This window comes from Mixophyes fleayi, chromosome 10 (assembly GCF_038048845.1).
Source record: "Mixophyes fleayi isolate aMixFle1 chromosome 10, aMixFle1.hap1, whole genome shotgun sequence".
NCBI classification, from domain to species: Eukaryota; Metazoa; Chordata; class Amphibia; order Anura; family Limnodynastidae; genus Mixophyes; species Mixophyes fleayi.
In genome coordinates, this window is record NC_134411.1 from 75,606,755 (window position 1) to 75,630,171 (window position 23,417).

The 23,417-nt window shown below is 41.9% G+C and overlaps 1 protein-coding gene across 1 annotated transcript; it reads left to right on the forward strand.

Moving 5' to 3' along the window:
• The first annotated feature begins 2,436 nt into the window (after positions 1 to 2,436).
• On the forward strand, positions 2,437 to 21,876 carry LOC142104292 (C-signal-like). The gene is made up of 6 exons (XM_075188879.1): positions 2,437 to 2,685; positions 12,979 to 13,030; positions 17,722 to 17,909; positions 19,754 to 19,891; positions 21,364 to 21,474; positions 21,686 to 21,876. The coding sequence occupies exons 1-6, from the start codon at positions 2,539 to 2,541 to the stop codon at positions 21,797 to 21,799; spliced, it is 750 nt and encodes a 249-aa protein (XP_075044980.1). The 5' UTR covers positions 2,437 to 2,538; the 3' UTR covers positions 21,800 to 21,876.
• Positions 21,877 to 23,417: the final 1,541 nt, after the last annotated feature.

Genomic DNA, 23,417 nt, shown 5'->3' on the forward strand with positions numbered 1-23,417 from the left:
CACCCCACTACGCAGTCCAGATACTTGTTTGGTGGAATTCTGACACGTGGAGGGTGTATTTATTTTATTGTGGCCCCGGTATCAAGTTGGGTACCGGGGCCACCCCACTACGCAGTCCAGATACTTGTTTGGTGGAATTCTGACACGTGGAGGGTGTATTTATTTTATTGTGGCCCCGGTATCAAGTTGGGTACCGGGGCCACCCCACTACGCAGTCCAGATACTTGTTTGGTGGAATTCCGACACGTGGAGGGTGTATTTATTTTATTGTGGCCCCGGTATCAAGTTGGGTACCGGGGCCACCCCACTACGCAGTCCAGATACTTGTTTGGTGGAATTCTGACACGTGGAGGGTGTATTTATTTTATTGTGGCCCCGGTATCAAGTTGGGTACCGGGGCCACCCCACTACGCAGTCCAGATACTTGTTTGGTGGAATTCTGACACGTGGAGGGTGTATGTATTTTATTGTGGCCCCGGTATCAAGTTGGGTACCGGGGCCACCCCACTACGCAGTCCAGATACTTGTTTGGTGGAATTCTGACACGTGGAGGGTGTATTTATTTTATTGTGGCCCCGGTATCAAGTTGGGTACCGGGGCCACCCCACTACGCAGTCCAGATACTTGTTTGGTGGAATTCTGACACGTGGAGGGTGTATTTATTTTATTGTGGCCCCGGTATCAAGTTGGGTACCGGGGCCACCCCACTACGCAGTCCAGATACTTGTTTGGTGGAATTCTGACACGTGGAGGGTGTATTTATTTTATTGTGGCCCCGGTATCAAGTTGGGTACCGGGGCCACCCCACTACGCAGTCCAGATACTTGTTTGGTGGAATTCTGACACGTGGAGGGTGTATTTATTTTATTGTGGCCCCGGTATCAAGTTGGGTACCGGGGCCACCCCACTACGCAGTCCAGATACTTGTTTGGTGGAATTCTGACACGTGGAGGGTGTATTTATTTTATTGTGGCCCCGGTATCAAGTTGGGTACCGGGGCCACCCCACTACGCAGTCCAGATACTTGTTTGGTGGAATTCTGACACGTGGAGGGTGTATTTATTTTATTGTGGCCCCGGTACCAAATTGTGTACCGGGGCCACCACACTACGCAGTCAAGATAGATAGATGCGTATCATAGATAAAGTACATTCAGTGGTGTGGGGCAAATTGAAAAATATTCAAAATGCACTGACATTATCAAAAACAAGAGGTTGTCACACGCTAAAACTCCAACATGTATATGATGGAGAGGATGGAGGAGCAGCCGTATGTGTAGTGTAATGCAGACCTGTTGAAGGTTTTTTATATATTTTATTGTGGTGCCCAGTGCCCACTCCTCTACGCAGTCCAGGTACATTTATTGGTGCGATTCATAAAAGTTCAGGGTTTTTAATATATTGTGGTGACCCACTCCTCTACGCAGTCCAGGTACATTTATTGGTGCGAATCAAACAAGTTGATGGTTTTCTTATTATATATATTGTGGTGACCCACTCCTCTACGCAGTCCAGGTACATTTATTGGTGCGATTCATAAAAGTTCAGGGTTTTTAAGATATTGTGGTGACCCACTCCTCTACGCAGTCCAGGTACATTTATTGGTGCGATTCATAAAAGTTCAGGGTTTTTAATATATTGTGGTGACCCACTCCTCTACGCAGTCCAGGTACATTTATTGGTGCGATTCATAAAAGTTCAGGGTTTTTAAGATATTGTGGTGACCCACTCCTCTACGCAGTCCAGGTACATTTATTGGTGCGATTCATAAAAGTTCAGGGTTTTTAAGATATTGTGGTGACCCACTCCTCTACGCAGTCCAGGTACATTTATTGGTGCGATTCATAAAAGTTCAGGGTTTTTAAGATATTGTGGTGACCCACTCCTCTACGCAGTCCAGGTACATTTATTGGTGCGATTCATAAAAGTTCAGGGTTTTTAATATATTGTGGTGACCCACTCCTCTACGCAGTCCAGGTACAATTATTGGTGCGAATCATAAAAGTTCAGGGTTTTTAATATATATTGTGGTGACCCACTCCTCTACGCAGTCCAGAAAGATACCTTGTTGCAACGTTTTGGACTAATAACTATATTGTGAGGTGTTCAGAATACACTGTAAATTAGTGGAAATGCTTGTTATTGAATGTTATTGAGGTTAATAATAGCCTAGGAGTGAAAATAAGCCCAAAAACTTGATTTTTAAACTTTTTATGTTTTTTTCAAAAAAAATCCGAATCCAATACCTTAAATCCGAACCGAGACCTTTCGTCAAGTGTTTTGCGAGACAAATCCGAACCTCAAAAATAACGAAAATCCGGATCCAAAACACAAAACACGAGACCTCAAAAGTCGCCGGTGCACATCCCTAATTCTTGTTCACTAGAAAAAATCCAGTTTGCATGTCCTAGATTCTAACAAGGTCAGAGTAGCAAATGGAAAAAAGCTAATTACCAGGTCACAAAGCAAACAAGAGACATTGAGCACAAAAGTCACAGTCACAGGGAGACGCGGAGGGAGAGTATCACAGAAAGCAGCCATGTCTGACAACAAGATTATGTCCGTCCTAGTAACTGGCTCAAACAGGGGGATAGGATTTGAATTTGTGCAGCAGTTTCTGAAGAGACAAAATCCACCAGAAAAGATCTTTGCTACATGCAGGGATCCGGAAGCACCACGGAGCCAGGTAACGAATGCAACAGCTAAAATATAATAGTGTGATACACCTTGTATGGGAGCACCAGCAATCATATATTTCTAGAACATGGATAAACCCTACATACATATAAATGTCTTTCAGGTTGAATTCATGTAAATTGTCTATGTCTATTGCCTATATATTTCATATAACCATTGCATTTTGTATTTCAGTTAGGAATGAGTATCAGTAAAGGATGTTTGTATAATATGTCACAAATAAAAATAATAAAATAATAGGAAGTCTGTTGCATTTCATCTTCATCCACGTCAGCACCTGGTATTAATTCATACTGTACACATTATATATTGGATGTGTGCTAGTCTGAGTGTGAATGTTGCTGTGTAACTAGCAAACTGACCTATTATTTACAGTCTTCCTGTAGCTCAGAGGCTGGTGGGGAACTACAAGTCTCAGCATACCATGCCAGCCAAATAATTAATGTTCCACAACAGCTTCAGTGAAACAGGTTGCTTTGCTCTACTGCAGACAATTGTTATTAGTGCTTTTTAAGTGTTTATGTGATAAACAGATTCATTTCAGTGTTTGTTTTAGAATTACGTCAAGTATATATAATATTCCTTTTCTAAAACACAATTCTTAGAGGGCTGCTGAAAGATTCAGCCCTTGTTTCTTCAATAGTGCATACATGGAGAAGGCTATTTACTAGCATTGCTCATAGTGAATCTGTACAAAGCCATAGCAACCAATCTGCACTGTATCTCTCAAGTGCAAGTTCCACAATTAAAGTCAATGTGTACTTGTTTGCTGTGGTTTGGAGTGAGAAATATTAGAAAATAACAATCACAAACTGTACATTCTAATTTTTTTTCTTAAAATTGGCATTGGAATACCAACAAAAAATAATTTATAAAAATGTTTATTTTTTTACCTTCCCTTTTATCAAGTGCATTTGCTACTATTTGTAAATGTATTTTGTTGTATGAACAAAATTATGCCACATTATCAAGAGCTGTGAGAATTTATTGGAACCCTTATTTTACAATAATAATAATAATTGTTATTATTATTATTATTATTATTATTATTATTATTATTATTATCTTTTATTCATAAAGCATTAGCATATTACATAGTTTTGTACATTGAGATGATAATGACACAAACAATGACATGAAACAGATTCTAAGCTCATTTGGGCAGGGCCATCTTTTCCTTCTAAGAGGTGTGGGGTACACTTGACATAAAAAGTAGTGGGATAACAATTATCATCATCCTCACCACCATTTATTTATATAGTGCCACCGATTCCGCAGCGCTGTACAGAGAACTCATTCACATCAATCCCTGCCCCATTGGAGCTTACACTCTAAATTCCCTAACATACACACACACACAGACAGAAAGAGGGAGAGACTAGGGTCAATTTGATAGCAGCCGATTAACCTACTAGTATGTTTTTGGAGTGTGGGCGGAAACCAGAGCACCCGGAGGAAAGCCAGGCAAACACGGGGGGAACATACAAACTGGTCGGGAATTGAACTCATGACCCCAGTGCTGTGAGGCAGAAGTGCTAACCACTTAGCCACCGTGTTGTTGGGGATATAAGGATTCCTGTAACCTTGTTTGTTCAATTGACAATTACCGGAACAATGCTAGTTCCTGCCGTTGAGTAATGGGCGATTACTAGCAATGTCCTAGTTCAGTGTACTAGTTCCTATCTACAGGCAAGTGACTATTACTGGTAGAGTGCTAGTTACTGACTTCTGCTAGAGTGTCATTCACTTGGGCTGTAAATTGTTGGCTGTCATTTTTTTCTGTTTACCTTTCAGTTTCCTTACCTTAGATAATTTCATCATGATAATGCAAAACCAACATTTTATAATAGCCAATGTAAAAATAGAATATACACTCACGGCATTAAGCACATCCTAGCAATGGCCCATTATATAAATAATAATTTTTTTAAAACGTGCCTCTGGGTCTTCATTGCACATGCGGCACTTCACAGCACCGAAGCGCCAATTCCGATCCCAGCTCTGTTTAGATCGGGGACCCGAAGGTGAAGAGAAAAGGCGCCCATGGTATTTTTTTGGGTGTGGGCGGGCTGGCGGGGTGACCAGGTAAATTCAGTTTCATTTACCAGGCTTACCATGTTCTGCCAAACTGGATATAGGTGACATAATTGTGACAAAACGGGGTCTCACTGGACTGAGGACTTTTTATTCATCACCCGTTTCTCACGGTTTAATGTACCTTGGCCCAGTTTAAGTATATACACCAGAGGAACAGTGTATTATGTGTATCATTTCATGTTATTAGGTACATTTTGCCCTTGCTATTACCTGCAATATTGATTGTATTAGAAATAAAGAATATTGCCATATTGTGTGATAATAACAGGACAGCAGCAGTCATTTTGCTTGTGTTAGGGAATGTAATTACCATTTGTCTCAAATGTCCATTGTTATGAGGTGTGGCATAGATCTGGGCTGCCAGTAATCAGAACAATGTCTGAGTGACTGTGAAGATAATTAGCTGAAAGCCCAAGTTAATTACATAGGTCTGCAACCAAAAAGCTGTTTTCATAATTTTATCTGATTCTTATGTTTTTTGGTGCGCTGAATTCGAAAATGACCCCTGTTTTTTCCTGGGACGTCAGGTTTTTTCACAATCGAAATGTGCCTTGGTCAAACAGGTAGCTGGAAATCGCTAAATTTCAAATTCATCATACTTGGGGGAAAAAAACTGAACATGGAAAAACAAATTTATTTTCACTGCCAGTGCTCCCAAAAACATGAAAATACATGTTTATTGGTCCTGATGGTGATCACTGCATTGTTGAATGTGCTTGCTAGAGAGGTTGATGACTTCCATATTCAGTATGATTCTTCTGAATGGAGACTTTTCATTGACTCTTCCGAAAGAAGCTTAAAAGCAGTTTTACTTCACAATGGTGGCCGTTATGCGTCCATTCCTGTTGCTCATTCTGTGTACTTGAAGGAGACTTATGAGAACTTGGAGTTGGTACTCAAGAAAGTGGGTTATCAAAACCAAAACTGGTTGGTATGTGGGGATTTAAAAGTATTGTGTATGCTGCTGGGACAACAGGCCGGGTACACCAAATACCCTTGTTTTCTATGTTTATGGGACAGTAGAGACCGACAAAATCACTGGAAGCAAAAAAATTGGCCACCAAGAAGTTTAGTTGTTGGTGGAAAGAATGTTCTCAGAGATACATTGGTACCCCTTGAGAAGGTTTTATTACCACCACTCCATATAAAATTAGGATTAATGAAGCAATTTGTTAAGGCACTTTTCAAAGATAGCAAATGCTTCAAGTACTTGGGATCCAAGTTTCCAGGATTAATGGAGGCAAAACTGAAAGAGGGGGTTTTTGTTGGCTCGGATATTAGAAAACTCATATTCGACAAAGACTTCATCAGTTCAATGACTCCAACTCAAAAAGAAGCGTGGGTTGCCTTTACTGTGGTCATAAAAAACTTTGGGAAACCAAAAGGACCCAAATTACAAGGAAATGGTGGAAACAATATTGAAAGCGTTCCACAAGCTTGGTTGCTCCATGAGTTTAAAAGTCCATTTTCTCAACTCACACCTTGACTATTTTCCTGAAAATTTGAGAGCAGTGAGTGAAGAGCAGGGAGAACGTTTCCATCAAGATATAAAAGAAATGGAAAGAAGGTATCAAGGGAAATGGAGCGTTACAATGATGGCTGCCTACTGCTGGATGTTGTAGAGGGATCTTCCGGAAGCCACCTACAAGAGAAAAAGCTCAAAATGAAGTTTAGAGTTTAAAAAATAGACGATTTCACAAACAATCTACTTGAGTGTGGTGTTAATTTTATTGTCATCTGTGCAAATGAGTTAATATTTTTCATGTAAATAAATTATTTGCGTTACGATATTTTTTCAAACGACGACCACCCGTTTGTTCAAAAACCTGACGTCCCAGGACAAAACGGCTGTCATTTTTGGATTCAGCTCACCAAAAAACTTAAGAATCAGTCAACTAAACCAAAACAGCTGTCCAAAAAATTTTTTTTGCAGACCTGTATTATCTATGCAACAGGTAATCTGAGAATTAATTATGTCAAATGATGTGCAATGTATCAACAGTGCTATACTGGCTGAAATAGCATAAATAACATTATTGTATCAAATTGTGAAGTGTCATGTTATTCCCTGATGTAATATTGTAACCCTTTTGCTAAGTGTATCCAGCCAAAGAGCTAATTGAGTCAAGCCATTCCATTGTATACTCAAGGTAACAGAGATGGGTTGTCTAACAGTTAAAGTGTCCATAGATAGATCCCTGCTGAAAGGGGTAGGAGTTGGACATCTGGGGGTAAATGTATCAAGGTCCGATTTTTTTCAGCGTGTTTTTCTCAAATGTATCAGCTAAGCTCATTGCGTATCGGAGCTTCTACTGTGTAGAAGCTGTTTGCGGCGGTCCTGCACTTTTTTTATTTTCCTTTAATCAAGCAAGAAAATTCGGGGATGTTACAAATATGGGCCCCCCCCTGGCTGAAGAACAGAATACTGCAAGCAACAATGGGACCCCCTGGGCAGAAGAACAGAAGACATTACAAGCAGGACTTTTGGAATTACAAATTTATCTTGGACATGGTCAAACAAGGACTTTTGGAATTACAAATTTATTTTGGAATTGGTGACAGTCATTTTTGGTTTGAAAGCTGCTGACAACAGAAGAAAACTTAATTGGTGAGTATATTGGGGATTTATTATTTGCAATAAAATATGTGTTGTAAATGAGAGTGTTTACTGTCATTATTGTGGGTTTATTATTTTTAATAAGTGTTAGTGGTTTTAACGAAGGTGTTGTGGATTTGTAAACATTTTGTTTTGTGGAACTACAGGTCCCAGCCAGCCCTGGGTGTCAGGGCATGTTGGCACTTGTGGTTCACCAAGTGCCAACATGCCCTGGCTGCCATGGGTATGCTGGAGCTTGGAGTTATACAAGTATCAGCATGCCCACACTATTTATGGCACCCTGGCTGGCTGGGACTTGTAGTTACACAAAACAAAATGGCGTCCATTTATTTTTTCTACTATAATTGCCGTTATTACCCTACACCCACCGCCCAGGGGTGTAGGAAGAGCCCTAGTGCTTTCAGCACTGGGCTAGGTGTCCATAGAGGGGGGGCGCTCATTTTTTTTTGCAGACCCCACTTCCTAGGTAAACCAGCCCAGCACTGAACAGCCTGGGGTTGGTTTGTCATTATGGCAGGGGGACCCCTGCCGCATGTCCCCCTGCTATAGTGCCACCAACCCCAGCTGGTTTGCTTAGTGCTGGTTCCGTCAAAATAGGCGGGGACCCCACGCAAAAAATTTTCCCGATTTTCACGGAACCAGCAGTAGTCTGGCAGCACTAGGGTTAAGACTGAATAGAGGGTGGACCCCACGCTTTTTTATTTTTTTTTACACTTTGATCTATTTTTTACTGTTTTGACAGCTGTATGACAGGCGGTGTAACAGTGATGTGTTTATACAACTCGCTGCTAGCAAGCAGAGTGTTGTATCTCCCGTGTTTTAAAGCAAACTCTCCAGAGTTTGCTTAATAGCAGCTTCATACATTTGAGACTTGTATAGCTGCAGTGGCAAACAGTCGGGAGTTTGATCTCTATCGATTTTGACAGAAGCACAACTCTGGCGATTTTACATGAAATCTCAGCTTCATACATCTGCGAGTTTCAACTCTCCCGAGAAAATTGCTGGATTTGCAAAATCGCACATTGATACGTTTATACAGCCAGGTGTATAAGGAGGACAGAATGTCAATAGATTAATTCTAGCTTGGAGGATCCTGGAGTACAAAACACCAGCAGAAAGGACTGATGGGCCAGGCATGGAGGGTAACCACCATCCCAGCTAAGGGTGGTTTCCTCACAATAATAAAGAGGGTAAAATAATAAAACACAAACACAATGTTTAAAAAAAAACATTTATTTGAAGTAAACTTACATTATTCCCTGGTGTAATACAGGTCCTAGTGGGCCCTGGGTGTCAGGGATGCTGAAACATGTGGCATGCCCAAAAACACATTACGGCGGCCTGGGCATGCTGGGATCTTATTACACCACAAAAAACAAAATATCAACTTAAATTGTTTTTCTTAATAATTATCCTGTTTATTTAACATCACCAGATCCATCCTCATTAGCAGCTGTCCGGATCTAGCACTCGGGGACTAAGCAGCCTCCTAGAGGCGCATCTGCGGCTTTTTCAAGTTCAGTAAATTACGTAAGGACCGTTACCACAACATTTCTATTCTATGCCTACACCTGCTCACTCATTCTCTCCCCCATTCTGCCCTCTACGTGCTGAGGAGCACCAGGTGGAGCTAGCCTGAGAGCAGACTGAGACATAACTTATGCTAGTAGGCATGCGCAGTTGTAAAAGTGATTTTTTAAGCTTACCACTTGGACTTACGTCTGAATCTACATGATCCCCTTAGTTATTAGGCACACCTGCTTGTTATCGAATCAGCCAATCATGAGGCAGCAACTCAAAGCATAAATATGCAAACATGGTCAATTGGTTAACTTGTTCAGACAAAACACCAGAACAGGAAAGAAATGTGATCTAAGGCTGGGTACCCTCTACAGAGTTATCAGCAGAGTATTGGGTCAATCAAATGATAAACGACCGTTCGGCCCGATATTTCATTAGTGTGTATGCTCCAGTGATGAACGTGGATCATTCCAAACCACCAATTGTCATTTCATTTGATTGTTCAGCAGAACTATAAATCTCGTTCAGCTTTGGAACGAAGTCCTTCCAATCCTTCAGTGTGTATGCACTCATGAGCGGAATCTCCAAAGAATTTACAGAGTCACAATCTTTTCAGACGAAGGTTATGACAGTTGAAGAGCACAGATCTGAGGGTAAATCTTTTAAAACATGTACAGTGTGTACGCATTAATTTTTTTAAATTTTTTTTAGTCAATGGTACAATTGTTGTAGATTGGTTGGAAAAATCTGTAGTGTGTACCCAGCCTATGTGACTTTGATTGTGGATTGTTTGTTGGTGCCAGACGGGGTGGTTTGAGTTCTCAGAGACTGCTGATGTCCTGTGAGTTTCAGTTTCCACGCCTTTTCTCTGTGTGTGCTGATCTCTATCTATATTGCCATTGCTCTTTGGACCTGTTTTAGAGCTAAGACAAACCAAATGCAAGGGGTGCAAATGCAATTATTTTTCATATACAGGGGGAATACTGGTTGCTTTCACATGCAGCATACAAATAGTGTTGAACTTTATATGTACACTGCAACTTAAGGTTGAGCTACTTCTTCCCAATTCTAAATTTGTTCACACACTTTTGAGTCAGACGTCACCTCCCACCCTGCGGTGCAACATGGTTTTGCCCACCTGCGAAATTGCACCATCTAGCTGCAATTACTCTTAAACCATATATAATGTCAGCTAATCAAGTCAACCAAACACTCAATATACTATAAAAAACAGGATCATTTTATTAATTATCCAAGACATAACAGCAATACATAATAAGTGTGACAATACAAGTAAATTCCATTGTTGGTTGATATCCCTTAATATATAATATATGTACAAAAATAATATCAGGGTAGTGATTTATAAGTAATTCCACATTTAATAGAATACAAATAAATTAATTGAAAAAAATCCCAAAATCTTAAATGTGGAAGTGCTAGTGGAAAATAGGACTGATATTACACTAAACACCCACACCCATATAAAGTACCGTATTTCCCCATGTATAAGACACACCTTTTTCCCCAAATTTTTGGGTCTAAAACCTGGGTGCATCTTATACAGGGGTAGCGGGGATGCAGGGGGAAGGGGGGGATATCGAGGGGGAGCTGGGCAGCGTTACAGTGGCAGCGGGGGGGAGGGGATCCAGCAGGCGAGGGACAAGCAGAGTGGCAGCAGGGATCCAGCAGGCAGGGGACAGGCAGAGAGTGGCGGGGGGGATCGAGGGGGAGCTGGGCAGCGTTACAGTGGCAGCGGGGGGGAGGGGATCCAGCAGGCGAGGGACAAGCAGAGTGGCAGCAGGGATCCAGCAGGCGGGGGACAGGCAGAGAGTGGCAGCGGGGATCCAGGAGGAGGGGGACAGAGGCACAGTGGCAGCGGGGGGCGGGGGCGATTGCAGGGAGCGTGTGCTGCCCGGCTGCTCTGATCACAAGATCACAATCAGAGCAGCCGACCATTACACTCTCCCTGCCTTTTTTGACAGCTACCGTAATATTTATTTTTTTTAAATTTCGGGGCCAAAATTAAGGTGCGTCTTATACATGGGGAAATACGGTACATACAAAAATACCAGTGATTAATACATAAAAAAACAAAAAACGTTCACAAATCATGATTGTTCTGTACAATGCTTATCCTAGTAATTTATCTAGTGCAGTGTATACACCGATCAGCCACAACATTAAAACCACCTGCCTAATATTGTGTAGGTTCCCCTAGTGCCATCAAAACAGTTCTGACCTGTCAAGGCATGGACTCCACAAGACCCCTGAAGGTGTCCTGTGGTATCTGGCACCAAGACGTCGGCAGCAGATCCATTAAGTCCTGTAAGTTGCAAGGTGGGGCCTCCATGGCTCGGACTTGGCTGTGACTTGTTTTTTCAACACATCCCACAGATGGATTGAGATCTGGGGAATACTGTTGCCATGAAGGGGTGTACTTGGTCAGCAACAATGTTTAGGTAGGTGCTATGTGTCAAAGTAACAACAACGTGAATGCCAGGTATGCAAGGGTTACCAGCAGAACATTGCCCAGAGCATCACACTGCCTCCGCCAGCTTGCCATCTTCCCATAGTGCATCTTGGTGCCATCCTTTCCCGAGGTAAATGATGCACACACACCCGGCCGTCCACATGATGTAAAAGAAAACGTGATTCATCAGACCAGCCCTCCATCATCCACTGCTCCCTGGTCCAGTTTTGGCGCTCACATACCCATTGTAGGTGCTTTCAGCAATGGACAGATGTCAGCACGGGAACTTTGACCGGTCTGCAGCTACGCAGCAAGCTGCGATGCACTGTGTGTTCTAATACCTTTCTATCATAGCCAGCATTAACTTTCAAAGCAATTTTTGCTATAGCAACTCTTCTGTGGGATTGGACCTGTAGGACTAGCCTTAGCTCCCCAGGCTCATCAATGAGCCTTAGGTGCCCATGACCCTGTTACCTACTTTTGTAGATACTAACCACTGTATACCGGCACACCCCACAAGACCTGCTGTTTTGGAGATGCTCTGACCCAGTCATCTAGCCATCACAATTTGGCCCTTGTCAAAGTCTCTCAGATCCCTACACTTGCATATTTTTCCTGCTTCTAACACATCCACTTCAAGAACTGACTGCTCACTTGCTGTCTAATATGTCCCATCTTTTTAGAGGTGCCATTGTAACAAGATAATCAGGTCCGCCATCAGGGGGGTACGCGGGGTACTGTTGTACCGGGCCCGGGCTCACCAGGGTGCCCGGTACTACAGCGCAACATATACTTACCTGGGGGCCCGCCGCTGGTCTCCGCTACTGTGTCTGTCACTGTGACAGCCAGGCACCAGGATGCGATCGCAGGGGTGGAGGAATCATTCCCCCTGCGATCATGTGATCTGTCACAGGGCAGAGCACATGATTGCAGGGGGAATGATTCCTCCACCCCTTCGATCGCATCCTGGTGCCTGGCTGTCACAGTGACAGCCAGGTTGAAGACACAGTAGCGGAGACCAGCGGCGGGCCCCCAGGTAAGTATATGTTGCTGTTGCTCATGAGGGGGGGGGTGCTCATCAGGGGGAGGGGGGGACACGGGGGGCCCGTACTGGGCATGAATATTTCTGAAGGGGCCCCTGAAGATAATCAATGTTATTCACTTTACTTTACAATGGTTTTAATGTTGTGGCTGATCGGTGTAAAAACAGACACAATACATCTTGTTTTTCCATTTTGTATTTTTTCCCCCTTGCCCTCAGTGCGGCTGCTGTCAGTTAACGGTGCTGGGACACCCCATTATTCATGTATGCCACTCTATGATCAGTGTGGGCAGCTCTGGCTGTACTCTCCCATGTTCCGTGATGCATGCTGGTGAAACACGATAGTGCGCCCCAATGCGTTGCCTGGCAGTGGGCTCACATGATCGGTAGCATCTACTATTGGAAAATGTCCATTGATGTGTATTTACTTATTGTGAAAACTGGATATGCAAAAAGTCCTATGTTGTTTTGCATTAAAGTTCGATAGTATCTGATATTTATTTATAGATGCAATTTTATTTGTCTTTTGCAGGAACTAAAGAACTTGTCTGAAAAGAATTCAAATGTCATAGTGATTCAGCTAGGTGAGCTGGCAATTTGCTCATTTTTCTGTGGAGGATAATATGTTCTTGACTCTTTAACAAATAAATAAAATATGACTGAATAGAACAACGGCAGTGGCAGATTATAATAAGGACACTTTACGGGTGGCCTCCGGGGCACAGAAATTTCACATTTAAACTATGTTCCACAACTTGGGTTGATAGTCTTGCTGTATGAATAATTATGTTCTTTCTGTTTATTGCAATTGCTCGGCACATGAGGCTTGGCTTTCTGCAGGGTAACTATTGCGTGGGTACAGGGGTTGCAGCAGTTATGGGGCATGGAGATGAGGGGGCCCGGTATACCAGGTTGCTCCCACCACCGGGGCCCCCTTTGCCACCTGACACACCCACTGATGACCCTGCTCTGCAGAGTCCTCTTCTGGTAATATGGAACGTGCATGCTCACAAGAGGTCTTAGCTCTGCTTGATATATCTACAGAGAGGGGGGGCCTCAGGATGATGGAACAATATTGCCAGGCCAATACATACGTATGGTTGTTTAGATTCGCCACTGACCAATGGTATATAACCCAATATTTAAAAAAAAATCCTCAAAATCAGCACAAAATAAACCCTGTCTCCAATCATTCCAAAACAGAAAGCCACTGAATTCTGTATATTTTACATGTGGCCAGATTTAAATGGTTGATCTGACAACTGTAACTATTGGTCACGTTTGGCTGCCAGAAGACCTGAATGTGGTCCCATAGATTGTAAGCTTGCGAGCAGCGCCGTCTCACCTCTTTGTAGAAAAAAAATCCAGTGCTGGGAGTGGCATTCACTCTACAAATATAATCCCTGAAATACAGAGTAGTAAATAAATTAAATATTTAATATACAATATTGCACAATATACATCCTGTCCCAAAACCTAATTATTAGGATCGATATAGTGATTGTGCTGTTTGTTATTTGCACAACAACAGTGGTTTTTTTCTCTTACTGTGGTTCCACTGAAAAGCCTAGAATTACCAATGACCACATTCATCATCATCATCATTTATTTATATAGCGCCAGCAAATTCCGTAGCGCTTTACAATTGGAGACAAACACAGTAATAAACAAATGGGTAAAACAGACAAATAGGTGAGAAGGATAACACCAAATTCTAGCGCTGATAGATAAAGATTCTAGGATACCACAAATAAATGCAACAACCGCAGCTGTAAAGGATTTATGATATCCTAAAGGAATGTTCAATGTAGAAACAAACAGTGCTGGGAGTGGCATTCACTCTACAAATGTAATCCACTAACACGCCGCTGCATACGACTAGTGGCAGGTGCTTTCTGGGTCTAATAATAAATGTGAGCTGTCTAAAGTGTGCATCAAGATGTGGAGAATGGTTCAGTTCTGATTGTTACAAAATGCTTTTATGTTTTACTTCATAAAATGGAAGCTTTTGCTTTACAAACTGGAGGCAGAATGTGTGATTCCACAGTTATATATAGCACCTAAAATGATTCACACACTTAGCAGATGTCATCAACAATAAGATTGTATTTAATCAGAAAAGCTATGTATCTGCTTTCGGTATATACAGCACTCATTCAGTGAAAGCTCATATTATATAAGTAAGGATATAGTGCTCTATCACTCTCACTTTTCATATATGGATTTACATTTAAAATATGTGCTCAGTTTTCACTAGACTGGCTTTTTTTTGGACTATATAATGCAAATAAAAATAGAATCTACTTTGCAAATATAACCTCTGTCCTATAGCTAATCATTTGCTAGATACACTGTCTAGCAGAGGGTGAAGTTATTCCAATGCAATAATTTAACCCTTTACACAGTATGACTTCTCAGATGATCTATCTAGTTGTCCTAAACTGCAGATTGATGATCACTCTAGAGATGGGGGTTTCTGTAGGATTCAGTCAGTGATAGCCAGTGGGTCCTGCACAGGGCCGCCGAGAGGGGGGGGGGAGCGGGTACAGTTTACCCGGGCCTGGCCATGCCAGGGGGCCCGGGCTGGGCCCTCGCTGCTAATTAAATTTATTTATTTATTTATTTTATTTTTCTCTGTTGCGCTATTTTTTTTTTTACTATTTTTTTTTTTTCCCGCGGGGGGGGGTCTTGGGTTTCTTGGGAGCTGTAAGAAAAAAAAAAAAAATACTCACGTGATCGCGCGGCGCCGTGTCCCTCCTCTCCTCCATTCACACTGACTGCCGGGCGTGACGTCATCAAGTCACGCCTGTCAGTCAGTGAGGAGCGCCGCAGCCAGCATGAAGAAAGAAGACAGAAGAGGAGACAGAAGAGCAGAAAAGAAAAGAAAGAAGTTGAAAAAAGGTAAGTAAAGAAACGGAGAGGCAAGGGGAGGAAAACAGGAAGGGACAGTACTATAAAGAAAGGGGACAGAGAAACAGAGGTGGAAAAAAAGGAGAGAGCCACAGAGTAATAAAAAAAAAAGTGGGAGAGAGGAACAGAGGAGGAAAAAAAGGAGAGAGCCACAGGGGAATAAAAAAAAAGTGGGAGAGAGGAACAGAGGAGGAAAAAAAAGGAGAGAGCCACAGGGGAATAAAAAAAAGTGGGAGAGAGGAACAGAGGAGGAAAAAAAAGTGGGAGAGAGGAACAGAGGAGGAAAAAAAAGTGGGAGAGAGGAACAGAGGAGGAAAAAAAGGAAAGAGCCACAGAGGAATAAAAAAAAATTGGGAAGAGAGGAACAGAGGAGGAAAAAAAAGTGGGAGAGAGGAACAGAGGAGGAAAAAAAAGTGGGAGAGAGGAACAGAGGAGGAAAAAAGTGGGAGAGAGGAACAGAGGAATAAAAAAAGTGGGAGAGAGGCACAAAGTAAAAAAGAAGGGGGAAAAGCAGCATGGAGGTCGCAGTGTGAGCATAAGGGGGTACAGTGTAGTTGTGATGAAGGGGCACAGTATTGTGTGTGTGATGGCACAGGGGGCTTGTTGCAATGTAGTGTGTGTGAGGTAGGTGGCAGCTAATTAATGGGCGCTATTTTGTTTGTAGGGTGATGGTGAGGCAATTTAATAGTAGGGACTATTAATTTAAGATGGGGTGGTTTGGGGGCTATTGAATCTTGGGGTGAGTTTAGGGAGAATGAGGTCTATTTATTAAATGTGACTATGAATTATTTAATGGCAGTGATGGTTGCGGGAAATAGGTATTGCTGGGGCTGTTTGCAGGAAGTGAAATAGGTTTATTTATTAAATGTGAATACTATTATTTTAATGTTGGGGCTGGAGGAAGGCCTAATTATTAATCGTGAGTGCTATTGATTTAAGGCCGGGGCTGGCTGTAATTTTCTAAATGTAGCCATTTTTTTTCAAAATAGGTCCTTCAACATTCCTGGATCCAGACAAGCCACAACTAAAGAAACCAGAAGCCACAGGTGGAGAAAGTGAGAAGAACAGGTAGGAGAGAGCAGCACAGTGTGTGAAATGTTGTGATTCTAGTAGGGACAATACCAATTTTTGGTGAATGTTGTGCCCAATGTAAGGTGTAGGCCAAGACTGAACTGTTTGTGTACACACTGCATTGTTTGTATACTACACTGTGGTGGTAGATGTCCTGAAAGTCAGGAGTGCTTGAACATATGTGACGCTCCTGTGTATTGAGAGCCTAGTGGTTTTTATGTTAGCCACGCCCCAATGGCATGTTTGCCACGCCCCCAAATGCATGACCACACCTCCCAAACTTTTTGCACCGCCGTTTGGCTAGCCACGCCCCTGAATGTATGACCATAAACACAAATTTTTTGCAAAAAAATTTTGGGGCTTACTTGAATATGAGGGGGGCCCCATGAATTTGTTGTACCCGGGCCCTGAATTCTTCTTGGCAGCCCTGGTCCTGCAACAAGGACAGGAACCATTTTGTTCTGTTTCTGACCCTATGCAAATTGTGTCCAAAGGCAAATGTTATCTCTACAATGTAGTATACTTGCCTACTCTCTGGGAAAATAAAATCTCTGGTAGTTCTTCCGTATTGCATGGATAGTAGCTCAACCCTATTGGAAAAGCGTAACAGATTTAAGATTGACAGTCAGGTATGGAAGCCTGGATGGATATCTACTGATAGATCCATTCTGACATGGATCTAATAACAAATACTATTGCAGTTACCAATGTGGTAGACCTACTTGACTATCTGACTGCTAAAGGTCTCCAGTGGTTAAAAAATCTAAAATAAACAAAAACCAAAAAATACTACCTCTAATACTATTTTTGTCCCTATAACTCCTTCTGCATAATTGGTATGCTTATACTCTGATCAATGTGCCAAATAAAGTAAATAATTATGTGTTGCTAAACCAATATAAAACTTGCTTGGGTAGTTAAGAAATGAAAACATAATTGCAAGCCAAAGTGAGTCAGCACAAATCCTAATGGATTGGATCTGATTGTAGAGTTGTAAACCACCAATGGCTTAGAAATCTGGTACTTTCAAAGAAATATTTTGATAACCAGTGAAAAGTCACAAGAATCTGGAAAGATTTGTCTTAGTATTTATAATGAATAAACCTTGAATCAGTTGAAAACACAACTATTTTAGTGTCAAAACATCAAAAAGTTTGGGATGAATTTGTAAACAGTGGGACATGATTTCAGAGTGCCCACACATATTTCCATTGAGGATCACTGCAATATGTTATATGTGCAACAATTATGATGTTTGCCAGCTCTTACACTTTACCTTGATACTGCTCTATAGATACCACCGACCCCGCCAGTGTCAGCAGCTCTGTGAAAGAGGTGGAGAAACATTTAAAGGGACAGCGCCTGGATCTGCTGATCAACAATGCTGGCATTCTGACACCCAATACCCTGGAGACACAGAGCCCCGAGGATATGATTCACGTCTATAACATAAACGTCGTGGGCCCAATGCTAGTTACCCAGGTAAAGTCCAAGACAACATTCTTCACAGTTCTGTTGGCTAATGTTACCTTAATTAATGTTCCTCCTAAATTCCTCATTTTCATTGGTTGGTAAATATATGATGATATTACAGTGGATGGCTGGGTAAAATAAATATCTTGGCTAACTCTGCCTTAAAACAGAGCTCTTGTAATTTCATTATAACCATTTTCCTATGTTAATAATCGTGACAAAGGCTAATTTGCTTTAAAATCTGAGCGTTGTTTAATATCTCTTCTCTTTCTCATTTGTGTGCTGGGACCAAATGCAATGGGCAAGAAATTGAGGTTTCTAACCCATGAAAATATTTTATCAGGTGGCAGTTTTACAAAATGTATTTACTGACAACCAGCATTTTTTTCAGACTTAATTGAATATTGAAATTCAGTGGAAGGCGACTAAGTATTAACATCTGGGGGTAAATGTATCAAGGTCTGATTTTTGCAAATCCAGCGATTTTCTCGGGAGAGTTGAAACTCGCAGAAGTATGAAGCTGAGATTTCATGTAAAATCGCCAGAGTTGTGCTTCTGTCAAAATCGCTATTTCAAAATCGATAGAGATCAAACTCCCGACTGATTGCCACTCTAGCTATACAAGTCTCAAATGTATGAAGCTGCGATTAAGCAAACTCAGGAGAGTTTGCTTTCAAACATGCCAGATACAACATGTTTCCCACGAAAATCCCCTAATACTATAAATAGACCTAGCACAATGAACTAAGTTCATTTCGTATCGGAGCTTCTACCTAGTAGAAGCTGTTTGCGGCAGTCCTGCCGTGGATGTTACAAATATGGGGCCCTCCTGGCTGAAGACAAGAAGACTTCAAGCAACAAGGGGGGCCCCCTGGCCAAGAAAATCAGAAGACTGCAAGCAACAAGAGGGGCTTTTTGCTCAAGAAGAAAAGAAGACATTACAAGCAGGGACTTTTGGATACAAATACTTTTGGGTCATTTCAAGCAGGGACTTTGGATCTACAAATTCTTTTTGGACTTTGCAAGCCGGACTATGCAAGCCATTTTAGGATTAAAAGCTGCTGACGACAGATGGAAACATCAGTGGTAAGTATAGGGCATTTATTATTTTTACTATTTAATAAGCTTTTAGAACCAGAGTAGTAGAGGTCTTCACCTTTAGCAGCCGCCTTTCCCCTAGAACTAAATGCATTTGGAGGTGCTCAGATGCCTACAGTTCTTAACTCTATGGTAGTAAAAGCTTATCAGAATAACCACAGCACAAGGTAGAAAAACCGGAATACTGCAGGCAAAAAACGGGGACAGACCTAGGCAAAGCTCAAAAGGGCGCAGGAAAACAAGCAGAGTTCACGAGACGAGCCAAGGTCATAACAGGAAAATCAGGTCACAGATAGCCCAGTAGCTAGAGGTACAGAGAAGCTGGTCAGCAATAGTGTCATTCACTGAGTGCTATACCTGGCAGGGAGGCTAAGCCCTCCCTCCCTTAAATACCAAATCTGTGCAATAGGATAGCGGGGGATACAGAGGACAGTAATTAGCCCCAGGAGTATTTTAATTAATTAGGTTTGCGCACACGCCCGGTTGCTCCCTAATGTCAGGACGCAATGCTAAACAGAAAGCATCCCGGCTGTTGCCTTGGTGACGTCCCGGTCATCATGTTGATGGCGGGACATGGCCAGATAGAAAACCTATACATTTGTAATAAGTATACCCTGTCTCAGTCATCACTAAGTTTCCAAGTGTTCCAGGATGGACTATAATCAAAATGGTGAAGGATGATTTTGTAAAACATTGTTGGAGAATATTTGATGAATTCTCTTATTATTTATTCCCATTTTACTCATTCACTTCAGGCATTTCAACCTTTGCTGAAAAGGGAAGGAGGTCCAGGAAGCTCAGCCATTGTCAATATCTCAGCACTGCTTGGATCTATTGAAGACGTTCCCCGCTTGTTCTCTCATTTTCCAGTAATTTCTTATCGCTGCAGTAAGGTAGGAGAGCAAGGCCTAATGTACAATGAGTAGGTGATCAATCACAGATATCTGCTGCTTTACTAGTGAAGTCATTTTCATTAATTATAATTTAGAACAATATTAGATCTAAAAAAAAAAGTATCTGGCCATGTTTATTTGTTTCTGCCCCCTCTGCATCTCCTAACACACTCGAGTCTGTGCCCTCTCTGCATCTCCACACACACTCTGTGTCCCTTCTGCATTTTCACACACACTCTGTGCCCACTCTGCATCTCCACACACACTCAAGTCCATGGCTCCTCTGCATCTCCACACACACTGGAGTCCGTGCCGCCTCTGCATCTCCACACACACTGGAGTCCGTGCCCCCTCTGCATCTCCACACACACTCCCTCCCCCCTCTGCATCCCGGGGCCAGGAAGAGAAAAAAAAAAAACTTACCAATCCCACGGCGCCCAGGACCCAGGATCCTCCTTGGGACCCAGCATCCTCCTCTCTCCTGCTGCTTGTCACTGAATGTCGGGTGTGACGTCACGCCCGACATTCAGTGACATGCGGCAGGAGAGAGGAGGATGCAGGGTCCCGGGCACTGCTGGATTGGTAAGTTATTTTTTTTGTTTCTCTTCCAGCCCGCGGCACCATTGTGACAGCGCCGCGGCGCACACTTTGGGAACCACAGTTAACCTATTAAACATAAGGTGGGGCAATTACAATACAACAGACCCATTGGGTTTATTTTCTATCACTAAAAATTCAATTAAAATAATAGCCATAAAAGAGCTTATGCACAAATGGATGATATTTATTCTTTCAGACTAAAATTGAATGGGTACCTAGAACAATGAATATTTGGCCTGTTCTGTAAAGCAAGGTATTTACCTTGCTTTACAGAACAGGCCAAATATTCATTGTTCTAGGTACCCATTCAATTTTAGCATATGCTAAACAAACAAGGGCACCACCAACAATATATGAACCTTCGTTGCACAATGAACGCTCGGTATATGCCATGGCCTGTTTATTAATAATAACGTCAGTCTTTCTTCATTTAACTGGCTTAAATATAGCCTTTCGTAAATAATGCTTGTTTTGAGCTTTCTAACAAGAATACATATAAATTACAAATAAAAAATCCTTGTTATTTTTGCTTAACACTCTCCTCTTTATGTCTAACTCATTCCGTGTAGCCCCTATGTGCCCATATTCGGATCATTATGTTAGGCCAGAGGTAGGATTCCGCACTTCATTAGCTCCATCCCTGCAGTGCACTATGAGTACCAGAATTGACTTTTTGTGGGATACCCCCTTGTAGTGACTTTAGAGTTTATTTAAAGGTGAAAGTACAATGTGTGGGAGTCCAGTGGCCAGTATTAAAGTCCAAATAGGTTAAGTCACTGGAGGTGGTGGGCATGGTCATTTGTACATGAACACTATGCTTGTGTAGGTAGCACTTCCTGTTGATTGTCTTGTGTTCCCAATCTGTCATGCAGGCTGCTCTAAACATGCTCACAAGATGCCAAGCGGAGGGGTACAAAGACGATGGCATCATATCTATTGCTATACATCCTGGTTGGGTGAAGACCGACATGGGAAGCGATAGGGTAAGATGAATATTAACATTTCAATTTTAGATTTGCCAAACGCATGCACTGTAGGAGCTTCTACTTCTATGGGTACGTTTAAATATTTAAAGTAATGAAGTTCTTTAAAAAAGTTATTCTGCAATATGCTTTACTGAACATTTTTAAAAACAAGCTATATATTGCTCATAAAACTACAATATCAAGTATTTTATCTGGGTTTTCATTACAGGCGCCACTAACGAAAGATGACAGCGTCAGTGGCATGATGAAGATCATTTCTTCTCTCAGTGACAAGCAGAGTGGCACTTTTCTAGATTGGGAAGGAAAACCTATCCCCTGGTGACCTCAATAAATATGAAGTTACAATTACAAGATCATAAGTGACTTAAATGATGACTGTCATTTGGTAATAGAAATAGATTTTCCTACATGTCTAAATTTTCTCATTTCCAATTGAAGTTTTGGTAAGCTAAGTGCACAACCTTATCCCTCATCCCATGCCTCGGGATTTAGGGAGAGGTTGTCCCCCTCCTACGTCCTCGGTGCCTACATTGTCACTCTACTGTTTTTGCCTTTAATGTATTGCCCTGTTTTTCCATGTTCTGTCTTATTATATACACTCTGTACGGTGCTGCAGTCCCCTTGGGACGCCTTAAAAATAAAGGATTATAATAATTTGACTTCACAAACTTTTGCATTGAAACCCTTCGAAGAAGGTTCCCCTGAAGTCAGACTATCTGTTAATGCTGTGACCAGTTGCTGCATGATTCAGGCGCTACAAACGGCTCCAAAAAAAAATCAGTATTTTGCTAGTTTACTAATACACATCTTACATTTCAGTATGAGGTGCCACCTACTTGACATAATAGGTGCACTTGTACATTTAGATTTGAATTGCAAACAATTTTAAAGGGTTTGTGCACCTTCAGATGACTTTGATTGACAGTCGTCCTGAAACCCGGTGGCAACAGTATGCCATCAGTAGTGGCTGGCAATGGGCAATGGTAGAGCATGTCTACACTGATACTTAGTAGTAACTGTGGCTGGATCACTTATAAATAACTTATTGTATAAATATATTTAAATTATTAGCACAGTGCCCCAATTTATATCATTGCAAATGTACTGATTTTTGAGAGGGTATGTTTGGGTTTTGTAACTTTTCAATTGGAAATCCCAAGTAAGCATATGTGTGGAGGGGATGTGTTTTTGAACCGCTCTGGAGACGGGTAATCTCATGTTAATTAGACCTTGTCATCGCTGAGTGACCAATACATCTGCTGAGCCTGAAAGCACAGGAGGGGCAATTAGACTTGCTGGTAGACTTTCTATGTGTGTAAGACTCAAGATGCAAGTGATCATAGAGTAATGTGAATTTTGCTATTTAAATTGCATTAAAAACAAAATTTGAGAAAATTTTATATCCTGATGGTAAACATTAAATATAAAACCTCAGAAGTTGTGGTGCCGCTAGCAGCAATGTAAAAAGGTGTTAAGCCTTTCCAGGCTGATTTATGTGGAGGCTGCATGAAACAGCTGGATTGGTTAGAAGGACAGGAGACTGGAATACCTCCTGCCAGGGTATCTGTGTAAATCTGTATAAAAAGCGCACTATTTGGCCATGTAATGTAGTAGTATATACAATCTGTACACTTCTGAAGATCACTAGTACCGCAAATACTAGGGTAAATGTCATTAGGACACTTGAGATAATAAAACTTCACTGCTTCAAGATCCTGCATTACCCACTACTTACCTACTGTAATTCCTGTGACCTACAGATTAGAACAATCTAATCCGGTATCCGGCTGTTCTGATGTTGGAACTCTGCATCCAGTACCAACGCTCTGCCTGCTACCTGCAGCTCTGGCCAGTTTGATAGGCCAGGGGGAACCATCCACAGTAAGCGGTCAGGTATAGCAGGCCAGGTGACCAGCAAGTGGGTACTCTAGCAGCGAGAG